At 28.6% G+C, this 20,517-nt stretch overlaps 2 protein-coding genes across 3 annotated transcripts; one reads left to right on the forward strand and one right to left on the reverse strand.

The window, feature by feature from the left end:
• Positions 1–814: 814 nt before the first annotated feature.
• LOC130678714 (vacuolar protein sorting-associated protein 37A) lies at positions 815–11,953 on the forward strand. The gene is made up of 6 exons (XM_057486138.1): positions 815–1,371; positions 1,859–2,048; positions 2,130–2,238; positions 5,031–5,552; positions 5,646–5,984; positions 11,762–11,953. Exons 1-6 carry the CDS (start codon positions 1,283–1,285, stop codon positions 11,818–11,820), a joined length of 1,308 nt encoding a protein of 435 aa, XP_057342121.1. The 5' UTR covers positions 815–1,282; the 3' UTR covers positions 11,821–11,953.
• On the reverse strand, positions 7,765–18,522 carry LOC130678712 (procollagen-lysine,2-oxoglutarate 5-dioxygenase). Of its 2 annotated transcripts, none has more exons than XM_057486134.1 (9): positions 18,063–18,522; positions 16,936–17,176; positions 16,005–16,345; positions 15,465–15,918; positions 15,173–15,400; positions 9,603–9,924; positions 9,419–9,523; positions 8,490–8,636; positions 7,765–8,265 (listed from the first exon to the last, which is right to left on the reverse strand). In XM_057486134.1, exons 1-9 carry the CDS (start codon positions 18,136–18,138, stop codon positions 7,981–7,983), a joined length of 2,199 nt encoding a protein of 732 aa, XP_057342117.1. In that variant the 5' UTR covers positions 18,139–18,522; the 3' UTR covers positions 7,765–7,980. The 2 variants fall into 2 exon arrangements, with proteins under 2 accessions (XP_057342117.1, XP_057342116.1); XM_057486133.1 differs by lacking the exon at positions 8,490–8,636 and adding an exon at positions 8,678–8,824 and having other exon boundaries at positions 7,774–8,265; positions 18,063–18,518.
• Between the last annotated feature and the right edge of the window lie 1,995 nt (positions 18,523–20,517).

Genomic DNA, 20,517 nt, shown 5'->3' on the forward strand with positions numbered 1-20,517 from the left:
ATTTGCAATTTTCTTAGCGGGAAGTTAAAAATTGCACCTGTAGTTTTTTCAATTTTCTACACATGCATATTTTTAGTTTGTTTTTTGTAATTGATTTTAGAAAAAAAAATTTAAAAAATTGTTCATTGTCTTCTAACTTTGAGTGTGAGTGTAGCAGACATCCGAGAAATTTAAAATTATAAATAAATAGACTAAATAATTTAAAAAATAATATTTATAAAAAATGCACTTATTAATTTTCAAATTTTTTAAATGCGCATTTTTTAAAAATTTAATTTTATTAATTATTTACTCTATTAATAATTTTAAATTTGTCTGCTACATTCACACTCATTACTGAAATTGTCTGACGTCTAATAATTTTTGAATTTTTTTAAAAACGATAAATTAAAAAAATTGCACTTATAGTTTTTTTAATTTTCTACATGTGCGTATTTTCAGTGTTTTTTTTTAATTAAATTATTGAAAAAAAAAAATTAAAAAATTGTTCATTATCTGCTAGCTTCAGGATCATTTAAAATGAGTGTGAATGTAGCCGAGAATTGTAAATTTTTTTAATTTTATAATAAACAAATAAATAAATAAAATGTAAGTAAAATAAAAATGAAAAAATGCGTATATAGATCAATGAAAAATCAGTACGCGCATTTTTTAAAATTTCATTTATTTAAAATTTATAAATTTTCTCACGTCTGCTACGTTCAGGCTCATCTTTAAAATGAGATTTTACTGCTCTCGTGACATTCAATAAAACTAAATTCCATTGTATGCTACTGCATACTTATAAATTACTTTAAATAATAATAATAACCATAAGAAATTTAGTAGAGGAGTTAAGTAGTATTAAGTATTAATTTATTAGTAATCATAGAACTGTCAGCTGATTTAATTTTTATTTATTTTTCAAGGCCCCCGCAGTAGGTCCCAGTCCATAGAGTCCCATATTATTCACCTCGATCGTCTGTCTCTCATTTCCATCTATCCTCTGTTGTCCTCTGTCAGAATACTCGGTCTTATATATATATATATATATATATATACATAGAGATATATGTATTGTTCCACTACTTCATTGTTCTCCATTCAATTTTATGAGCTCAGCCTCAACTACTCAGCTCATATAGATCAGTCTTTAGTGATAAACTATAAAATTAAATAGTGAAATAATAATAATTTTAAAAAATAAATAATTTATTACTTATAATTATTAATAAATGATTAATAATTTTGACAGTAATATTGTCAATTAAACGGATGTATTATTCAAAATTAAGGCTTTTAAATGATATCGCGAATATTCCGTGGAGAAAATGAAAATGCTGCTGTTAAAAGAAAACGTCAGATAGATACATTGAAAATTTTTAATGATAAGTAAGTTATTTATTTATATATTCATTTATTTATTTATTTATTTACTTTATAACCTCAAAATCTATAACGAGCGTGAATTTATCTGACAATTGGAAATTTTTTAAATTTCCGAATAAATTAAATTTAAAAAGAATTAAAATTTAAAAACCCGTACTTAGGTAATTAAAAAACCAAGTGAATTTTTTTCCATTTCATTATTTTAATTAATTATGATCCTGAAGTTGGTAGACAATTAACAATTTTTTGATTTTTCTTTTCAAAATCAATTACAAAAAAAACTTAAAATATGCGCATGTAGAAAATTAAAAAAGCTGTAAGTGCAATTTTTTGAATTATTTTTTTTTTTTAAATTTATCGTTTCTAATAAAATCAAAAAATTATAAGACATCGGCTAACTTCAGTAGTGTAATTAATTTATTCATTTAAAAATTATAAACTGTCTCATATCTGCTACATTCGCACTCATAATTTAATATTTTAATTACAGTGTAGCTGAATTAAGAGAAGATGTTGAGTATCAGGTACAATTTGATGCTGGAGAAACACGAATGGCTATTATGGTATCATTACCACCGGAATTTCCACTAGAAAAACCAGTACTAAGAGTTTCACCACCTGTGACACATCCTTGGTGTAATGAACACAGTGAAATAACGAGTGCTCCTGGATTACTAAATGTAATTTAATATTTATTGTAATATTAGAGTATAAATATTCATAATTAATTAATTTATTGATTACGTAATTATTATTTGCAGTTTACAATCCACAGTGATCTTGGTCGTGTTGTACAGGCAATTATTAGAGAATTTAGTAAAAATCCTCCACAATTAACTGATGATATTTCATTAACAAATCAATCTCGAGGTAATTTAATTTTTTAATTTTAATAATTAATGGCAAGAGATAAATTATCTGTAAAATTTTTACTCAACCAACGTTTTGCTTATGTAGGATTTAAGCCGGGCATTGTATGCTATACTATATATTTATTTATTTATTCATCGACTTACGCCAATCAGCAACACATATCAAAGAGAATATATAAAATTTATTTTTTATTTATTTCAAAGTCGTATAAACATCAAAGGTCATGAGCGACTTCAGTAATATACATGAGTTACATTTTACAAAATTTAAAAATTAGATCTTATTGAGCAATTTTAGGTTTCTTAACAGGTTTAAAACTGTAATTAAGTTGTTTTTGTCATTTAAACATTCTGTAATTTCCGTTGGTAGCTTGATGATCCTGTCTGCGGTGCTTGGACATTCTACTAAAAGATGTTTGATTGTTAGTGTTGATTCACATTTTGGGTATTTATTGGCGGGTGATCGTGTCATGAGATGGTTGTGTGTCATATTAGTGTGACCAATTCTTAATCGTGTGAAGATTACTTGATTTGAACGGTTGTTAGATGATGGAGGTTGTTCACATACGTTATTTCTTACATGATGTAGTAAAGATTTGGAGTTTCTCCACATAATGTTCCATTTAGCTCAAATGAAGTTCCTAACAGCGTTTTTAAATTCGTCAGGTGTGGCTAGTAGGTCGTAGATTTGGGTACCATCGGTTAGAGCTTTTTTTGCAGCTGTATCAGCTTTTTCGTTCCCGCTCAATCCTTGGTGGGATTTATAAAATTAAATAACAAATTAAAATTTAATTAGAAAAACGAGAAAACTTTATAAAGTTATATATTTATTTATTTATTTATTTAACAATAAATCCAACAGCCATAGCCAATTACAGGGTTACTTTTACATAAAGATAAAAAAAAAACGAAAATGTATTTGCGGGCAGAAGATGAGCCTCCGAATAACTAAACATAATTTTAATATTGCAATATTATATTGTAAAAAAATAATAACAAATTAAAAAAGATAATTTTTCCTTAAACATATACATAATGATAGATTTAGCGCAGTGACGTTACTATTTTGCCAAGTGATGTATTTAATATGCCCGTAGGACTGTCCATTATAATCCATATATAAATATACAAATGTCTTTTAATATTTGATATGAATGCGTTAAAATTGCCACCATAAAATTCAACACCACCATTTAGAGTATTTACAAGATTCACTACTCTGTCATGTGGTCCATTCACTACGTAGCTTTTGGTTGATTTAATTTTTTTTAAGCCTCAGCATAAGGATGGCAGGTGCGAATTCGAAGCTGCTGGACATGTCCGGGACAATTTTTAAATAAACTTTTTTCACAGATAAAGTATTTAATCATTAAATAAAATTTGTAATTCAAAGCTGTAGTTTATCGGATGAAATTTAGTTTGTTTTTGAATTTTAATTTATCTCAAATTGGCCAATTTTAAATTATCAATTTTTTATGTAAGCGCGACAGGAAACGTTCTATTTATCTGCGGTCGTATGAGATACAGAAAATAATTAAAAATTTTGAAATATATTTGAATACGATAAAAAAGATTCGATATTTTTTGCGTACTGTATAAATTATCTCATAAATTTTTAATGTTATAACATCGTATGTATGACTAATAATTAGTTCCAGTAATTTAATATACAAGTAAATACGTGACAATTAAATTTATGTCCGGGAAAAAGTTAAAAAAAATTTATGAGCGAATCGTTTGTTACTAAGGCAGAAATTGACATCTTATTGTTTTCTTTTTTATGAATTATAATAATAATTATTATTATTAAGGTAAAAGACTTAGTACCCGATCACTCCATGTTGCGTCATTCATTTCAAAAGGACTTACATTTTTATACGCCATTTTGGTTTTAGTCACTAAATTTAAAATCAAAAGAGCGTATAATTTTTTTTTTAACTGCTAATCATATTGTAGTAGACTTTAAAAAATCGGGAGTGAATTCGGAGTGATTATGGATTTTTTTTAAATCCAAATTCACTTTGTCACTCAGAGTTCCGGAGTCAATAAAAAATCACTCCGCATTCGGAGTAAATAAGGAGTTTTTTTCAGCGAAGTGATTTCGAAATAATCTGGATTTTATTTAAATCTGCATTCACTCTGATTCTGAGTGAATTTTACCCCAAGGTGATTGAATAAATACACAGTCATCCGCTTCGAATTTAATCTGCGTTCACTCCGTAAATTTTTTACAATAAAATAAGTCTACAAAACGATTGACAATGAAAATAAAATTATACGCCCTTTTAGCCTTAACGACTTTCCTAAAGCCGAAGAGCGTATAATTCTAATAATTCTACAATGTTCTGGATTATTCTAAAAACTTTGACCCATCTGGAATGCTCAATATTGAATTTACTTGATTTATATCTCTCAAAATTAATTCTAATCAATTAAGAATGTTCTCCATTGTTAAAAAAATTTCAAAACATATTTGGAATGCTTCAAATCGAACTTAGTTGATTTAAATCATGTAAAATTAATTCTAATCAGTCTGGATTGTTCCGAATATTTCGAGAATCATTTGGAAAGGAATTCTTATCAGATAATTTTTAAATTTATGAGAGCAGTCCAGAAAATGAGCACATAAATAAATACACCACCAAAAAATAACCCTTTTTGGAATTCGTAACACGATCTATATTCACTAAATTTTACTAAATATATATATATAAAAATACATGAGTGATCGTGTACTAGTCCCCTGATGGGATACTGGGCCTCTTTCCCTAATTACAATTTTTTTTTCAGAGTTACAAGATCGAATATCTCCGCCGTACGGTTTCCAACGTTATCCAGAATTACAATCCACATTGTATAATACATATTACAACTCACAGTATCCGGCATACTCAACATCCAGCGGCAGTAATTACAAGTATAACTATGTCAACTCATGCATATCAAATCAAGATCAATTTACATCGTCTTTGCACCGTCCAACATACACATCTACTGGTAGTCCTGGTAATTCAAATTCTATCGGGACTGCTAGTCCTGTTCAGTACTCGAATGATCACCGGCCAGTTAGTTACATTAATTCCCACAATTACAATACAGCGAGTTATAACAAACCTGTGACAATAAATCCACCTCCACATACGGCGGTATCCAGTCCAGAGTTTCCGGAGCTTAATAATTTAACAAATGAACAGCTTGTTAAACTTGCTGAAGAAACGGACAGTCTTGATGCCTTTTTGAGCCAACATTCCCAGCTTAAAGATATTAATTTATTGATTGACGAGACTATCGATAGCGTTGAAATATTAGCTAGTAAGGATTGTTATTTTTTATTGTTAATTTTTATTGTAAAATTTTTTTTTTTAATGATAAATTATGATATTTATTTATTAATTTATTTTTCAGATGATAATCTAGCCAAAGAGACTGAATTAAAAACACTTAAAGAAGAGGTTGCGTCTAAAATAAAAAGTGTGTCAGAACTTAAAGCACATTATGATAATTTAATTAGCCAATATAGCAAATTGTCGCAAGTATTTGCGCCAGATCATATACGCGAGTGTTTAAAACAGGCTGCTGATGAAAGTCATGAGCAAAGTGAATTGATTGCTGAAAATTTTATCAACCGAAAGATTGACGTTGAACATTTTTTGAGCAGCTATATCGAGTGCCGTAAATTAGGCCAGGCAAGACGTACCAAGGAGGAAAAATTGGGACATCAGTTGAATGAATTGAAGCGAGCTGGTTATTAATACTAATAATTATTATCATTATTATCAAAATTTACATTCGATTTATGGGTTTGTTAATTAATACGCATATATATTAGACTGATTCAAAAAAATCTACTATTGTTTATTTTTCAAGAACTTTCGAAAGTTTCAGAAGGGTAAAAAAACGCCTGTTAAAATTATAACTCTTCATATCAACATTTACTTCCTGATTGCAATTTTCCATTTCCCATTTAAATAACATGGGAAATTTTTTTTTAATTTTGGAAGTTTATAACTCATCAAGGAATAAGTTTACCGAAAAAATCAAACCATACTTTTGTAGAGAATTGAATGCTCTACAAAAAAAGTCTCTTATAATTTTTTGATAAATTAAATATTTCAAAAGTTATTCGCGGTCAAAGTTGAATTTATAGAATTCTTGATATTTTTCCACTTTTCTGGTGAAACTATCATACTTATTACAAAATGCCATAGGACCTTTTTTGTAGACCGTTTAATTTCCAACAAATTATCCCCGGTAAGTTTTTCAAAATACTTGAATGCTCTTTAGTTATTTGCATTATAATTAAAATCAGCCATAATACGACTTTTGAAGCTGATTGATTTTGAATGCAAATAACTAGAGAGCACTCAGGAATTTTGAAAAGTTCGTATAAAATATTCTGTTGGAAATTGAACGGTCTACAAAAAAGGTCCTGTGACATTTTGTGATAAGTCTGATAGTTTTACCAGAAAAGTGGAAAAATATCAAGAATTCTATAAATTGAACTTTGACCGCGAATAACTTTTGAAATACTGAATTTATCAAAAAATTATAAGAGACTTTTTTTGTAGAGCATTCAATTTTCTACAAAAATATGGATTGATCTTTTTGGTATCATTATTCGTTGATGAGTTATAAAATTTCAAAATTAAAAAAAAAATTCCCATGTTATTTAAATAGGAAATGGAAAATTGATATTAAGAGTTCTAATTTTAACACGCGTTTTTTTTCCCTTCTGAAACTTTGGAAACTGTGACCTTCAAAAATAAAAAAAAGTTGTCTTTTTTCTTTAATCAGTCTAATAAATATATACATCAGTATCTATTGACAAATGTATACAGACTGTAAATATCACACTCGTAAATACCGACTGCAATCATCAACTCGGTAAAAAATTTTTAATTTCCTCCATCAATTTTTTTTTTTTAATTTCTAAAACGTCAAAATTTTAATTAATCCGAATAGTTTTAAACAAACGATCTACTATTTTATCTTGTACATAATAAATAATAAAAAATATTAGAAAAGAAGAAAAAATATATATATTATATATGTTCAGGGATGTACAATGGTGTTACCTACATCATAATAAGAAGCTTACGTGTATTTAAATAGTAATGAGATTAATGATTCAACGTTCGTTACACTAAAGAAAATAAAAAAAAATACAAATATAAAATATAAACTAAAAAAAATTATTAAATGTGCGCATAATAAAATTTAAATTGTTTGCAAATTATTTAATTTTGTATTTATATATTAAAAAAAAAAAATGATGATAATGGACCTGTGGCAAATGTCTATTATATTTTCTTATATCTCTCCACTGCTGCATTTGCGTTGTCGGTTTAAGTAATAAAAATTAGATCAAGTACGTAATAAAATGTTACGGTTGTATATTATATTTAAAAAAAAAAATCTATGGAAATATATTTAAAAAAATATTTATATTAAACAATTATTATTCTTTATTCATTTAAAAATCATTTAGTATAATTATTATTTACATTATTACTTAATTATATAAATTTATTTGTAAATTAGTTATCATCGTAAAGAGGATTAATGATAAGGATAATTAGTCTCCTGCGTAAAAATTAATTAAAAAATTTTTTTCAGTAAAAAATAATACAGTTCAATACATTTAATTAGTCTGAATTATCGAAGTCACTGGGGATTGAATGATAAAAAAAAATGAAATGATATAATTTGATTTTCATTATTCACTAGCGCGGTCATTGAATCACGGATCGATGAACGATATCATGATGTATCTAGTTCCTTTTGTAACTAATAGACCCTCGTGATAATGAGTCAATCTCCCAGGATGCATCAACATCCAGCCAGGTTTTGTGTCAGTGACTGAACAATTGTAACGTATGAATCGACAGCCACCTCCTTCATAATCAACTCCAGCTTTATTCAATGCAATATTTATTGTGTATGTCGAGCTGTCGTGATGTGCTCTCAGCGAAGGCTGCTCATCTGGTCTGTATCTCACGACGAAATTCATCAGTGACTTTGGTGGCTATAAAAATAAATATATTTAAATATTGATGACTAGACAAAGTATTAAAATCTATCCGGTGCCATCAATTGACAAATGAATCCAGAACCAGAACCAAAACCAGGACCAGGACCAATGTGCTCACTACTTTTTACAAACGACTTAAATGACAGAACAAAAATATCTACGGCGGTGCCACCAATTAAATAAATAAAAAAATGAATGAAATTTATATAATCCCTTACATAGTCGTAATATCCGAGAAATACCATTTGTTGCAATGGGCTTACATATATCCGTAGGAACTCTAGCCACGTTTCATGGAGACCCACTTGGGCCATATGAATATCACGAGTTGGAACTGGTTCGTACCCACTGTCAAGTCGATCGTCCTAAAAATATCATGCATGTATTATAAATGTATACATCTTACATCGTGAAAATATCCGAGAAAAACGAGCTCTTGCAATGGTCTGACGTACTCCTTGAGTATATACAACCAGTGCGGCTCGTAATTGACTTGATTCATGTGAATATCACGCGTTGGTACGTTTTCATAACCGCCTTGCAGCCGAGAATCCTGTTGATTAATTTTATCAATACGCGAATAAATATATTAATAAATTTTATAGATAAATTACTTAATTCTGTTGACATACATTTTACCTAGATAAAATATTATAAAAATTATATTATTTAGGGGTGTAATAATTTGAATTATTCGACTGAAGTCAGATGACGTCTTATAATTTTGGGATTTTTTTTCAAAACGATAAATTATAAAAAAAAAAAATATTTAAAAAAATTGCACTTGTAGTTTTTTTAATTTTCTACATGTGCATATTTTCAGTTTTTTTCTGGAAATGATTCGTTGAAAAAAATTGATAATTTTTTTGTTAACTTCGGGATCATAATTTTTTCCAATAATTCAAATTTTAGTCAGAGGTAAATAGAGCTCAGACATAAATTTACGAAAAAAATATTTCTGATTACTGGAAAAATTAAGCTCTGCATTAAATAAAAATTGAATATTCGAAAGCTGATCAGAATAATTCGAAAATTGACGAATAATTCAGGAAGTTACGAATAATTCGAAAATTTTCGAATCATTTGATTCGATTCGATTCGAACGTGACTCGAACACCCATAATATTATTATAAAAATTTTTCTTACATGATTTGATCCGTCAGACCACTGGCCGAATGCTTCCATTATTTCAATAAATTCTTTGGTGAATCTTGGCGATACTATTGGGAACCAGTAGACATCAGGACATGGCTAAAATGATGATCAATTTTTTTAAAATTACTCTGGTAAATTAATTAAAATACATAAGTATTTAATATAAATTGTGTACCTGAACAGGCGTATTGTCCTCATCAAAGTTTTTCGAGTAGTTAACATGGAGATAACGTTTCTCCCAGTCATTTTTATTGTTAAATATTTCGTACAAATCAGGATTTGTGTAATGAGTATTATAACTATCTGTATTTATAAGATGACCAAACTCCAGGCGATTATTTACGTACATAAAAATGCCCTTTTGTCGATTTGTTATAGCAAAAGACATGTCAGGATCTAGATCATTGGCTACAAATAGGGGCCGGGTTGAAGCATTGCTGATTATTGTTACGTTGATCAAGTAACAATTAGTAATATAAGGAACATTCCATAGACCTCTGTAACATAAAAAAAATTTTGAAAATTCAAACGTGCTGGCTTACTTGCTCATTCATTCAAAAAGTGATCAATAGATAACGTTCCTACATGTAGAAAAGTTAAAAAAAAACAATCATAAAATGATAAGCAACAAAAAGGCCATTCGGAAGCCGAAATGGAAGTAGATTTTTCATTATTTATTTAATTATTTAAATCCGTAAGATAGACAGTGGCGTTTAAATGTTCATTTAAAGCTTATAAGTTCAATTATATTTATGCTTGTCAATTTCGAAAAAATACTTTATGTATACTGTTTTGAAATCTTCATAAATGACCATGTCAACGCATATATGGGCTTATATTACGTCAGAAAATATTTTACCGGGATATACTAAATCATATGTGGATATATCAAACTATATCAGGCTATATCGTCAAGTCATATCAACTTTTAAAAGGTTCTTCTCTGAAATACTTGATTTTAAAAGGTTCTTCTATTTAAGGATTCAAATGTAATAAAAAATAAAATAAATCAATCGTGTATTTTAAATTTCCCGCTATAAAAATTGAAAATTTCCAAAAAAAGGGAAGTTATTGGTTTCGGTCCGATTTTCGAAAATTGAGTTTTCAGATCTCGACGTTTTGAGGTCCTAGGAAGTTATTCTCGGACGATATATTTGGAACGAATCAACCGATTTGGACGTATTTGGCGGCAATCGAATGGGCTCATCAAGACCTATATCCGGATAGATTTTGAGTTGAGATTTTAAAGTTGATCGGCCAAGTAGTTTACGAGTTATAGGAAAAATAAAAATTAAAAAATATTTTTTTTTTTTTAGGTTTTTTTCTTATGACTCATAAACTAATCACCGGATTTCCCTCAAAATTTACAGAGTTCTAAGTCTTGATGATCTCTTTCAATTGCCGCCAAATACCTCCAAATCGGTTGATTCGTTCCAAAGATTCGTACGAAAACAATTAATTTTTTTTTTTTAGCTAAATGTATTTTTTTTTGGTTGAACAATAAAATAGCCATATTTTGACTTCGAGGCGCTCAAAAACAGCAGGAAGTTTTGGGATTGGCCCACAGGATCAACGGTTTTTCTGATTTTTTAAGTTTTTGTGTTTACCAACACCCGTACATACTGACGGACATCACAAATTTAAAGAAAGTGACTTAATATTGAGTTCGCTTTATTAATTAATAAATGATCTTTCAAATGGTACGAATTTTGATCTAGTTGATAATATTTGAATAAGTGTAGATTTTTACATGAGTGAATCAGCTGGAACCGAGTAAGCGTTAGCAGAACACGTCTCATTGCTTCGCAATTGAGTTGAGGAAAAATAATTAACAAAGTTAAGATTGCAATGTTTAGCTTTGTGTGCTGAAAAGATAAATAATTTCGAAGGTTAATAAGAGTCAGGCGAAAATGTTTAGGTAGACGAACACAGTGGTGTCGTGATTGGTCGTACCCAACTAGCAATTGGTTGTGTATAATTATCCAATTGAGATTGATAACACTCTGACACTGTGGCTTAGCGGTTTCATCGGGTTGCGTCCATTCATGTTTTGGGCTCGACGATATTAACTCTTTTGTCAGATAATATCAGTATTTTAAGTTATTTTCACGTTAATTTACGTGTATTGCTTTGCTATTAAGTTGCTATTAAATAAAATAGACAAGTGTAATTTTACAAATACATATATATTGTAATTTAATTTTAAGTTTGTGAAGATATTAATTATAGAGCTAATAATCTGCCGCGGGAAAAATAATTTTACTGGTAGTAAAATCACTGGTTAATAATTACATTTATTTTAAATTATTTATTATCATTTTTTTATGACAACAGACAGGACCAATGAAGTACCGGTTGGTTTTATCTATTTTCCTGCTTGTGATGATGCTTAAATCGACGGCAGACGGTGCTAAGGGTGGGATCGGCAGAGCAGGAGTACGCGGAAGAGGTAGAGGACGCATCTACAGTTCAAGAATGCCGATAATTATTCCCGGTCGTAATACCAATAGCGGTTACTATGAAAATAAAGACGTAAGTAATAAAGACGAAGTTAAATTAATTATTGACTAAATGCAATAAATTTATAATTAAAAAAGGGCGCGAAAATAGTAAAGTCTTCGCACTTTGAACTGGACTACATGCTGGGTAGAAAAATAACATTTTTCTGCATGGCACGTGGGTTCCCGAGACCGGAAATCACCTGGTACAAAGATGACATCGAACTTTATCACCATAAATTTTTCCAAGTAAGCGAGCGGGATAATTACTTTTAGAAATAATTAATTTATAGTAATCATGGTTGAAAAGATTGTTAATTATTTTTTTAATAAACAGGTCCATGAATGGGCCGTTGGAAATGATACAATAAAATCTAAAATGGAAATAGATCCTGCGACACAGAAAGATGCTGGTTATTATTCATGTCAAGCTGATAATCAGTACGCCGTTGATCGTCGGGGTTTCCGGACCGATTACGTTATGATCTCTTATTAATATATTGTATTAAATATAAATATATATACATGTTTACACGAATTACTACAGCAATAAATAAATTAGACATTTATATTAAAATGTTATTGCGTTTAAAATAATTTAAATAAAGCCATTGTATTTAATGTTGTAATAAATAATAACAATAATAATAATAATAATAATAATAATTAATAATAAATTTATAAATAAATATTGTGTCACTAATTCCAAAATGACATATTTTTATACGCCCTTTTGGCTTTAGTCATTAAGTTTAAAACCAAAAGGGTGTTTTTTTTAATTGCCAATCGTATTGTAGACTTATTCTGGAGCTTAAAATTTTTTTTTTAATTTTTAGTTATGAAATAAATCTACAAGACGATTGGCAATGAAAAAAAATTGTATGCCCTTTTGATTTTAGTCACAAAGTTTAGAACCAAAAAGGCGTAAAATTTTTTTTCAATTCCTCATAAATCTACAAAACTATAATGGCTATGAAAAAAAAAATTATACGCGATATGTATCAGCTTATTTTATGATTAACAATTTACGGATTTTTTTATTTAAAAAAAAAAAAATATATGCACATGTAGGAAATTTAAAAAACTATAAGTGCAGTTTTTAGAATATTTATTTTTTTAAATTTATGGTTTTAAAAAAATATTCAAAAGTTAGTAGACGTCGGCTAATTTCAATATCATCTTATTTTAGGTATGAATAGATATTTATTTATTTATTTATTTAACGCCAATCGGCTATACACTAATGAAATATAAAATGATAAAAAGATATATATAATTCTAAATAACTAAAAAGAAAAATAACAATCTATATAAAGATAATATTTTTGATGATTAGTGTTGCAAAAGTTACAAATCAATTTAGTTATTTACAAATCAATTTAGCACTTGACCGTCTGTTTACAAAAAATTTTACTCCCCCAGTATTATTTTACTGCTCGAATAATTATGAAAAATGACTCGAATCATATATAATAATATCATATTGTAAGTTATACTATTAGGACATTAATGGCTGAATAAATAAAATTTTAAGTAATTAATTGAATAATAAATCGGGCTTAGTTTCGTGTTGGTGATTAAGGGGCAGATTAATTTTTTTTATTTATGTTTACGATATATGTATGTATATATGTATGTATAAATAAGTATACGGGTAATTTTTTGTTAAAAGTTTAATGGATTAAGTACAAATCGAGTGGATAACAATGAAACAAGGGAGATTGAGACTGCAAGTGCTGCTGTGTAACTGATGGAAGTAGAATTTAATATCAACGATTGTGATTTATTCGTAGCTCTGTTTCTATTGAGCTATAAGTCTACTGTAATGGATAGTCGTGAACAACTAGGGGAGTAATGAGTGATGACTGTCAGTTAGAGATCTGTGTTCCGTGTCATCGTTGAATCGCGATATTTGTCTCGTGAATGCAGACATTCAGTTATTACGTTTATCACCTCACTATCAATACCCATATAAATTTAAATCTCATATATTTCGCCCAATAGTTATCAATAATAATAATAATAATTACTATTATTATTGTTATTATTTAATATTTTTTTGTGGGATTTAATTGACGATGACAAGAGCAGTTGCAATCGCTCTTTTATTGGTAGTGATACTGATGATAAATTGTCCGGAGACAAATGGACGTAGAGGAAAATCAAGGGCTAGAAGTAAGTCGCGTGTACAAATTGGATTACCGATAACTGGAAAATATCGCGACCCTGAAAGTGACCAGTATTACAACAATAATAACGTAATTAGTATTGATATTAATTATTAATTAATATGTTTCTTTTTTTTTCTTGTATAATTATTATTTGTAAAGAGTGTGATGTGTTACTAGGGCGCTAAGATACTTTTGGCTTCGCACTTTGATCTTGAGTATGTACTGGGACACAAAATAGCTTTTCTCTGCGTAGCAAGAGGATCACCACGTCCTCATATTACATGGTTTAAAGATGGGGCAGAAATTTATACCCATTTATATTTACACGTAAGTTTTTTATGATAAATTTTACTCAAGTGTAAGGCAAAAGACCTAGTACCCAATCAGAGAACTAGTACTCAATCACTCACATATTTTGCTAAATTTTACTAAATATAGATATACAAATATATGAGTGATCGGGTACTAGTTCCCTGATTGCGCACTGGGTCTCTTACCTTAGACGAAAAATAAAAAAAAATTAAAGTAAGAGACCCAGTATCCGACCAGGGAACTAACATCCGATCGCTCGTGTATTTGTATATATATATATATTTACTACATTTAACTAAATATAGATATACAAATACATGAGGGATCGGGCATTAGTTCTCTGATCGGGTACTGAGTCTTTTACCTCATCTAGTATTTAAATATAATTGTTTTAAAATTAATGAGTATAAATAATTTTAAAAAACAGGTTCACGTATGGGAAGTTAAAAATGACACAATTAAATCAAAATTGGAAATAGATCCTGCTACGCAGATGGATGCGGGTGTATATGAATGCACAGCAGACAATATGTATGCCATTGATCGACGATCATTTAAAACAGATTTTTCAATTGCTTTCGATTAATATGGATTTATATATATTTAAATAATAAAATAAATATTTATTTTTAATGACACTATTATACCTAAATGAAATAAAATGTCTGTTTAAATTTTATCTGTACCTAGTTATGTAATTGTAGAAAATAAAATAATAATATCATTGAATAATTATAATTATTTTAATTAAAAATAATACTTACCGGCGTTTATTTTCAATAATTTCCATATAATCTGAGCTACGTGCGTAGTATCCATTGTCAGCAACAGCTCCCCAGAAATTGCTCCAACTTTGTCCAGGTCTAAGTAGCAAAGGCGCGACGATTGATCGCTGCTGTTCTACGAGTAACTTAAGAGCATGTTCGTTGTCAAGATGAGCCACGGATTCGATGAAAAAGTATCCAGAACACTCTTTGAGTAGGCAGTAATTTCTAAAATTTATTCAAATTAGTCTATATTACTTTTTTTTATGAGATAAAAACAATTTAGACGTACAGAGAAAGATCTCTGGCTGTTGCGGGATCAATTTGATCAGACGGAGTAATGATTTTCTTGCTTTTGTACTGATCACCGAATTTTTCAATCCAATTATTCAATACTTTCTCATGATAGGCTTCGTTGTTGTAAACAAAAAGATGTAACTTGGACTTGGGATAAGTTTGCCGGGCGATTTTATTTAAAAATTCTTCGAGAAATGGCGTAGCTTTGTCAATAAAAATGGCTATTAAAATAGGCGGGTATGTGTTTTGTTCTTCATCTGAAAGTTCTATTGTATTGTCCCAGCAATTTAAACATCCCTCCGCTGGATTCCATGCTTTAGCTAAATAATTTCCCAGGGAATTTAACACCAGTTTTGAAGGACCGTTTCCATGGATGATCAGTGGTACTGTATCGTATAATGTATTTTGTAAGTAGGCTTCATCTTCTTTGAATCGCAATTCGATATTCTCTGAAAAAGCACCATAATAATTAATAATTAATTATCTAAGTAATTTATAACTCGTATTAACTACAGATGTTTAATTAAAATATTACCTATAGATCCAAATAAATTTTGAAATATTTCACACTTGTGATCAAGTTTTATTTTGTGCTTCCGGCGAAGACTTTCATTCAAATAAATATTCGTATAATAAAGCTGGTCATCATCAGTATCTTCTATTTTTTTATCAGTTATTATTGCGTACACATCGGATGCGTAGCCTATAAAACCACCGGAATTGAGATAGGGTTCACCGTGATAAACTTTTGGATATTTTGACGCTAATGATTTATCAGGCCAACTAAATTTCTCAGCAGCAAATAGTATACGTGCGTCTAAGCTCTTAAATTTTTTTACTATTTGTTCTAACGTTGATGAAAATATGACATCATAACTGGAAAATTAAATAATAATTATTTAAAATATTAAATACACAGAAAAGAAAGATTTTTTGTACCCAAGAAATATTTTGCATTAGGAATTGAAGATAGAAAATTTCTTAAGACTAAAAAAAATTTTTTAATGCAAGAAATTTTTTTTTACCGTAAAAAATTTTTTCTTGCTCCAAGAAAATTTTTATTTTAAATTTATAATGCAAACAAATTCTTAAAACGAGTAAGAATTTTCTTGTAGTGATTTTCTTCAGACCAGAAAAAATTCTCGACATAAGAAATTTTTTTTTTTACTGTGAAAAATTTTTTCTTGCCCAAGAAAATTTTCATTTTCAATTTATAATGTAAAAAATTTCCTGAAACAAGTAAAAATTTTCTCGGGCCGGTTTTTTTAAAACTAAAAAAAATTTCTCGATACATGAAATTTTTTTTCACCCTAAAAATTTTTTGTTTCTTCTCTGAATTTAAAATGAAAGAAATTTCTTAAAAAAAGTATAAATTTTTTTGAGATGAGTAAAAATATTTTGCGCCAAGAAATTTTTTTTTCTGTGTAGAAAAAATAAAATACTCAAATAAATAAACTGTTTTGTACCTATCAGTGAATAGAATAATTTTATTATCATCATCTTTGAATTTTTTCAGTGCGTTTTTCAATAAATTTATTTTGTATCCACCACCTACGCTCTTCATATTTCCTCCTTTCCATGGTTTATCGAGACCAAGTACAGTGACGTTGTCCTCAAATCCATACACACGAGCTGATCTCAAATATCTTTCAAAGCCATCAGTTCTATTTGAAGCAACTGTTATGGTCAGTACATTTAATGTATCATCTGTAAGTTATCAAAGAACAAAAATAAATGTATGAATTAATTAATTACAAAATCATTATAGGTTTTACGGCTGCCCAATTTCAAAACACAGTAAGTGAAAAATTTTTCAAAATCGATTTTTTAGTATTTTTAGTTCCAGTGGAGTTTTGTGAACATAATTCAAAAATTTTATTTATGTCAGATACTGTGTTTTGAAATTGGGCAGCCGTTTATTTATAAAAAAATAACTATTGGGTAATTCAAAGGCATTATTTAAATATTTATATTGAAATCATTGCGGTACACGTGACAAATGTTTAAGATAAAAAGTAGTATCTCATCGAGTGACTGCGAATGACCGCACAGCATTCGGTAAGCGCGCGGTTTCCTCCAACATCACATAAGTTCCTCTTGCTACATACATCAATTATGTTCCTTGCGCGCTTTAATACCAAACCATAAAACACGTACACGCTTTTTTTGGGCTATTTTTACACCAGTTACTTTTAGTTTTACCATTTATTGCTCCATAATAAAAAGAAAATCGGTGAAAAAAAGTAATGAAAAAAAGAAGTCATTTAATTATTTAAAAAATTTCTAATTCATGCTCTGTCAATTCAAATAAAAATAAATAAAAAAATTCAACGGTTTGTTGATTAAATAGAAAAACTATTACGGGTGATTGCACTTAAATAATAACAATATTTCATTTAATTTATTACAGTACTTGAGAGTAATTTATTTAAAATATTTATTTGAAATTAAAAGAATTAGTTTTTTAAAAATTTTTTAAATTTATTAATAAATTGGAGTAAAAAATATTATTGTAAATGTAAATATAAAAAATGCACTTGAGTGATAAAAAAAATGTTTATTTATTTATTTAATAATTAATAAAATTTATTACCAGTATTATTGGCGACTGTCTTTTGGATAAAAAAACAGTAGATGCTGATAAGATTCAAAATCCCCAAACGCTTCATTCTACTGATATTGAAATGTTGTAGTCCGCAGTTGAAGCAACACTACCGAGTACTGATTTAAAATTTCATCGACAGGCTCGGAACTCGAGTATTTATCGCGGCACTTGAACCTGAACACCAGGAGTGTGGACTAAGAGAGATGTAGAGTGGAGGAACACGCACCAGAGGATACTGAAAAAAAATTTCTAACAATAACAAAACTAATAATTCATAATATTATTTCTTTGAGTATTCCCTTATTTATAAATTCAACTACTACTGTCTTTATGAAAAACATTGGATTTATTTTGTGTGGGAGTATAGTCCCGTCATCTTAAATTATAATGTTTATTTAATGTTACCCCGCATCACAAACTCATATCAACTAATTTGCTTGAGGATGTAGGGACGAGATTTTTTTTACTCTCATTTCCTTAAAAAAAAAAACAACAAATATTTCTGTGGAGAAATTTTAGTAAATTCAATTTTATCCGCTGTAGCAAAATTATCAACTGAAATAACCGACGTTTTTTAAATAGAAACCGTTATTCAAATTTTTGAAAATAATAGAGGATGTAATTAATTATTAATAGCAGTTTAATGAAAAAAGGGTCGGTATAGATCGAAAAAACAAGGAGCGATTTTTTGGCGGCAAAAACAATTTAAAAAAAAAGGATTTAATGAGACGTTCCAAGTGGCCAGGCTCGCTTTTTGTGAGCTTTTAGTTGTCCGTTTCAAGTCAACTTTCTGTATTCCAAAATGTTAACAAAATGATGACAAATAGAATTTTTAAAAAATCAACTTTTAAAAGTTTTCTTAAAGTTACCAAAAAAATTTTAACAAAACATAACGTATCATAAAATGACGTGATAAATGATGACTATTTAGGAATAAATAAAAGTTACTATTTTAATGCTGATAATTTGTTATCCGAAAATGTTACCCAAGTAGCACAGAGACAACTTTAAAATGTCTTTTAAAAGGATAAGACAAATTTTTTGTCTCAAAGTCACCTTTTTTGGTATAAATACGACATGCAAATGTTGGTTACGGAGACAGAGAAAATTTGTGTTGTTTTTCTGGTCTTCTGTCAGTTAAAAAGTCATTTAAGATGACTTTCTTTGCCACTTTTTGTCGTCACTTGTGTCAAGTTTTTTAAGTAGATATTTTTTCGATGACAAATTCTGATTGTTTTGTCAACATGTTGGTGCTCTGGTGGAAATTTTTCGGAATTTTCTCTGAAAAACTCAGTTCTAAAATTCTAAAGACTTTTTCAGAGTTATTCAGAGAAAAGTCCAAAAAATTTCCACCAAGGTGCCTTATCGATATGTCAAAAAACAGCCTAAAAACTGATAATCTATAGGTCACAAAGCCAAGTGTGCTACTTGGGTAATTACAAGATTAGATATTGAATGGAGAAAAAATTTAAAAAAAGGTTAAAACAACCCAAGTAGCACACTTGGCTTTGTGACCTATAAAATGTCAGTTTTTTGACATATCGATAAGGCACCATGTTGACAAAACGATCAGAAATTTATCACCGAAAAAATATCTATTTAAAAAACTTGACACAAGTGACGACAAAAAGTATATTACAAATAGTGATAAAATAAATCATCTAAACGACTTTTTAATTGACATAAGACAGGAAAAACAACACAAATTTTCAATGATACTGAAGTTAGCCGACGTTCAATAATTTTTAAATTTTTTTAAAAGCGATGAATTATAAAAAAAAATATTTTAAAAAATTGCACCTATAGTTATTTAGATTTTCGATTTGTCCATATTTTTAGTTTTATTTTTTTCTGTAATTGAATGGTTGAAAAAAAAAATCCGGAAATTTTTAATTCTCGGTTAATTTCAAGATCATAATTTTCTGTCTCCGGAACCAACATTTGCATGTCGTATTTACACCAAAAAAAGTGACTGAGACAAAAAAAAATTAGTCTTATCCTTTTAATAGATATCTTAAAGTTGTATCTGCTACTTGGGAATACAAGTAAATATAAGACTGTGCAAATTCTTCCCAATTCTAAGAAAAATTGTAAATTGCTGTTGTTTTATTCCACACCGCCATCTTCTAATTTTAAATTGGTAAATTCATCCACTTTTGTCTAGTTCCTTATTCTCCAAACTTTTATGATCCTAAAGTTAATGATTCTGAAGTTAGCAGATAATTAAAAATTTCCGGATTTTTTTTCCAGCAAATAAATTACAAAAAAATAAAAAATAAAAATCTGCACTTGTAGGGAATTTAAAAAACTACAGGCGCAATTTTTTCAAATTTTTTTTTTTTTTAATTTACCATCTAAAATAAAATCCAAAAATTATTAGACGTCCGCTAACTTCAGTGTCATTAAAGTTACCAGACAATTAAAAAATTTTGAATTTTAATTT

Source organism: Microplitis mediator, chromosome 2 (genome assembly GCF_029852145.1).
Source record: "Microplitis mediator isolate UGA2020A chromosome 2, iyMicMedi2.1, whole genome shotgun sequence".
Classification (NCBI taxonomy): Eukaryota; Metazoa; Arthropoda; class Insecta; order Hymenoptera; family Braconidae; genus Microplitis; species Microplitis mediator.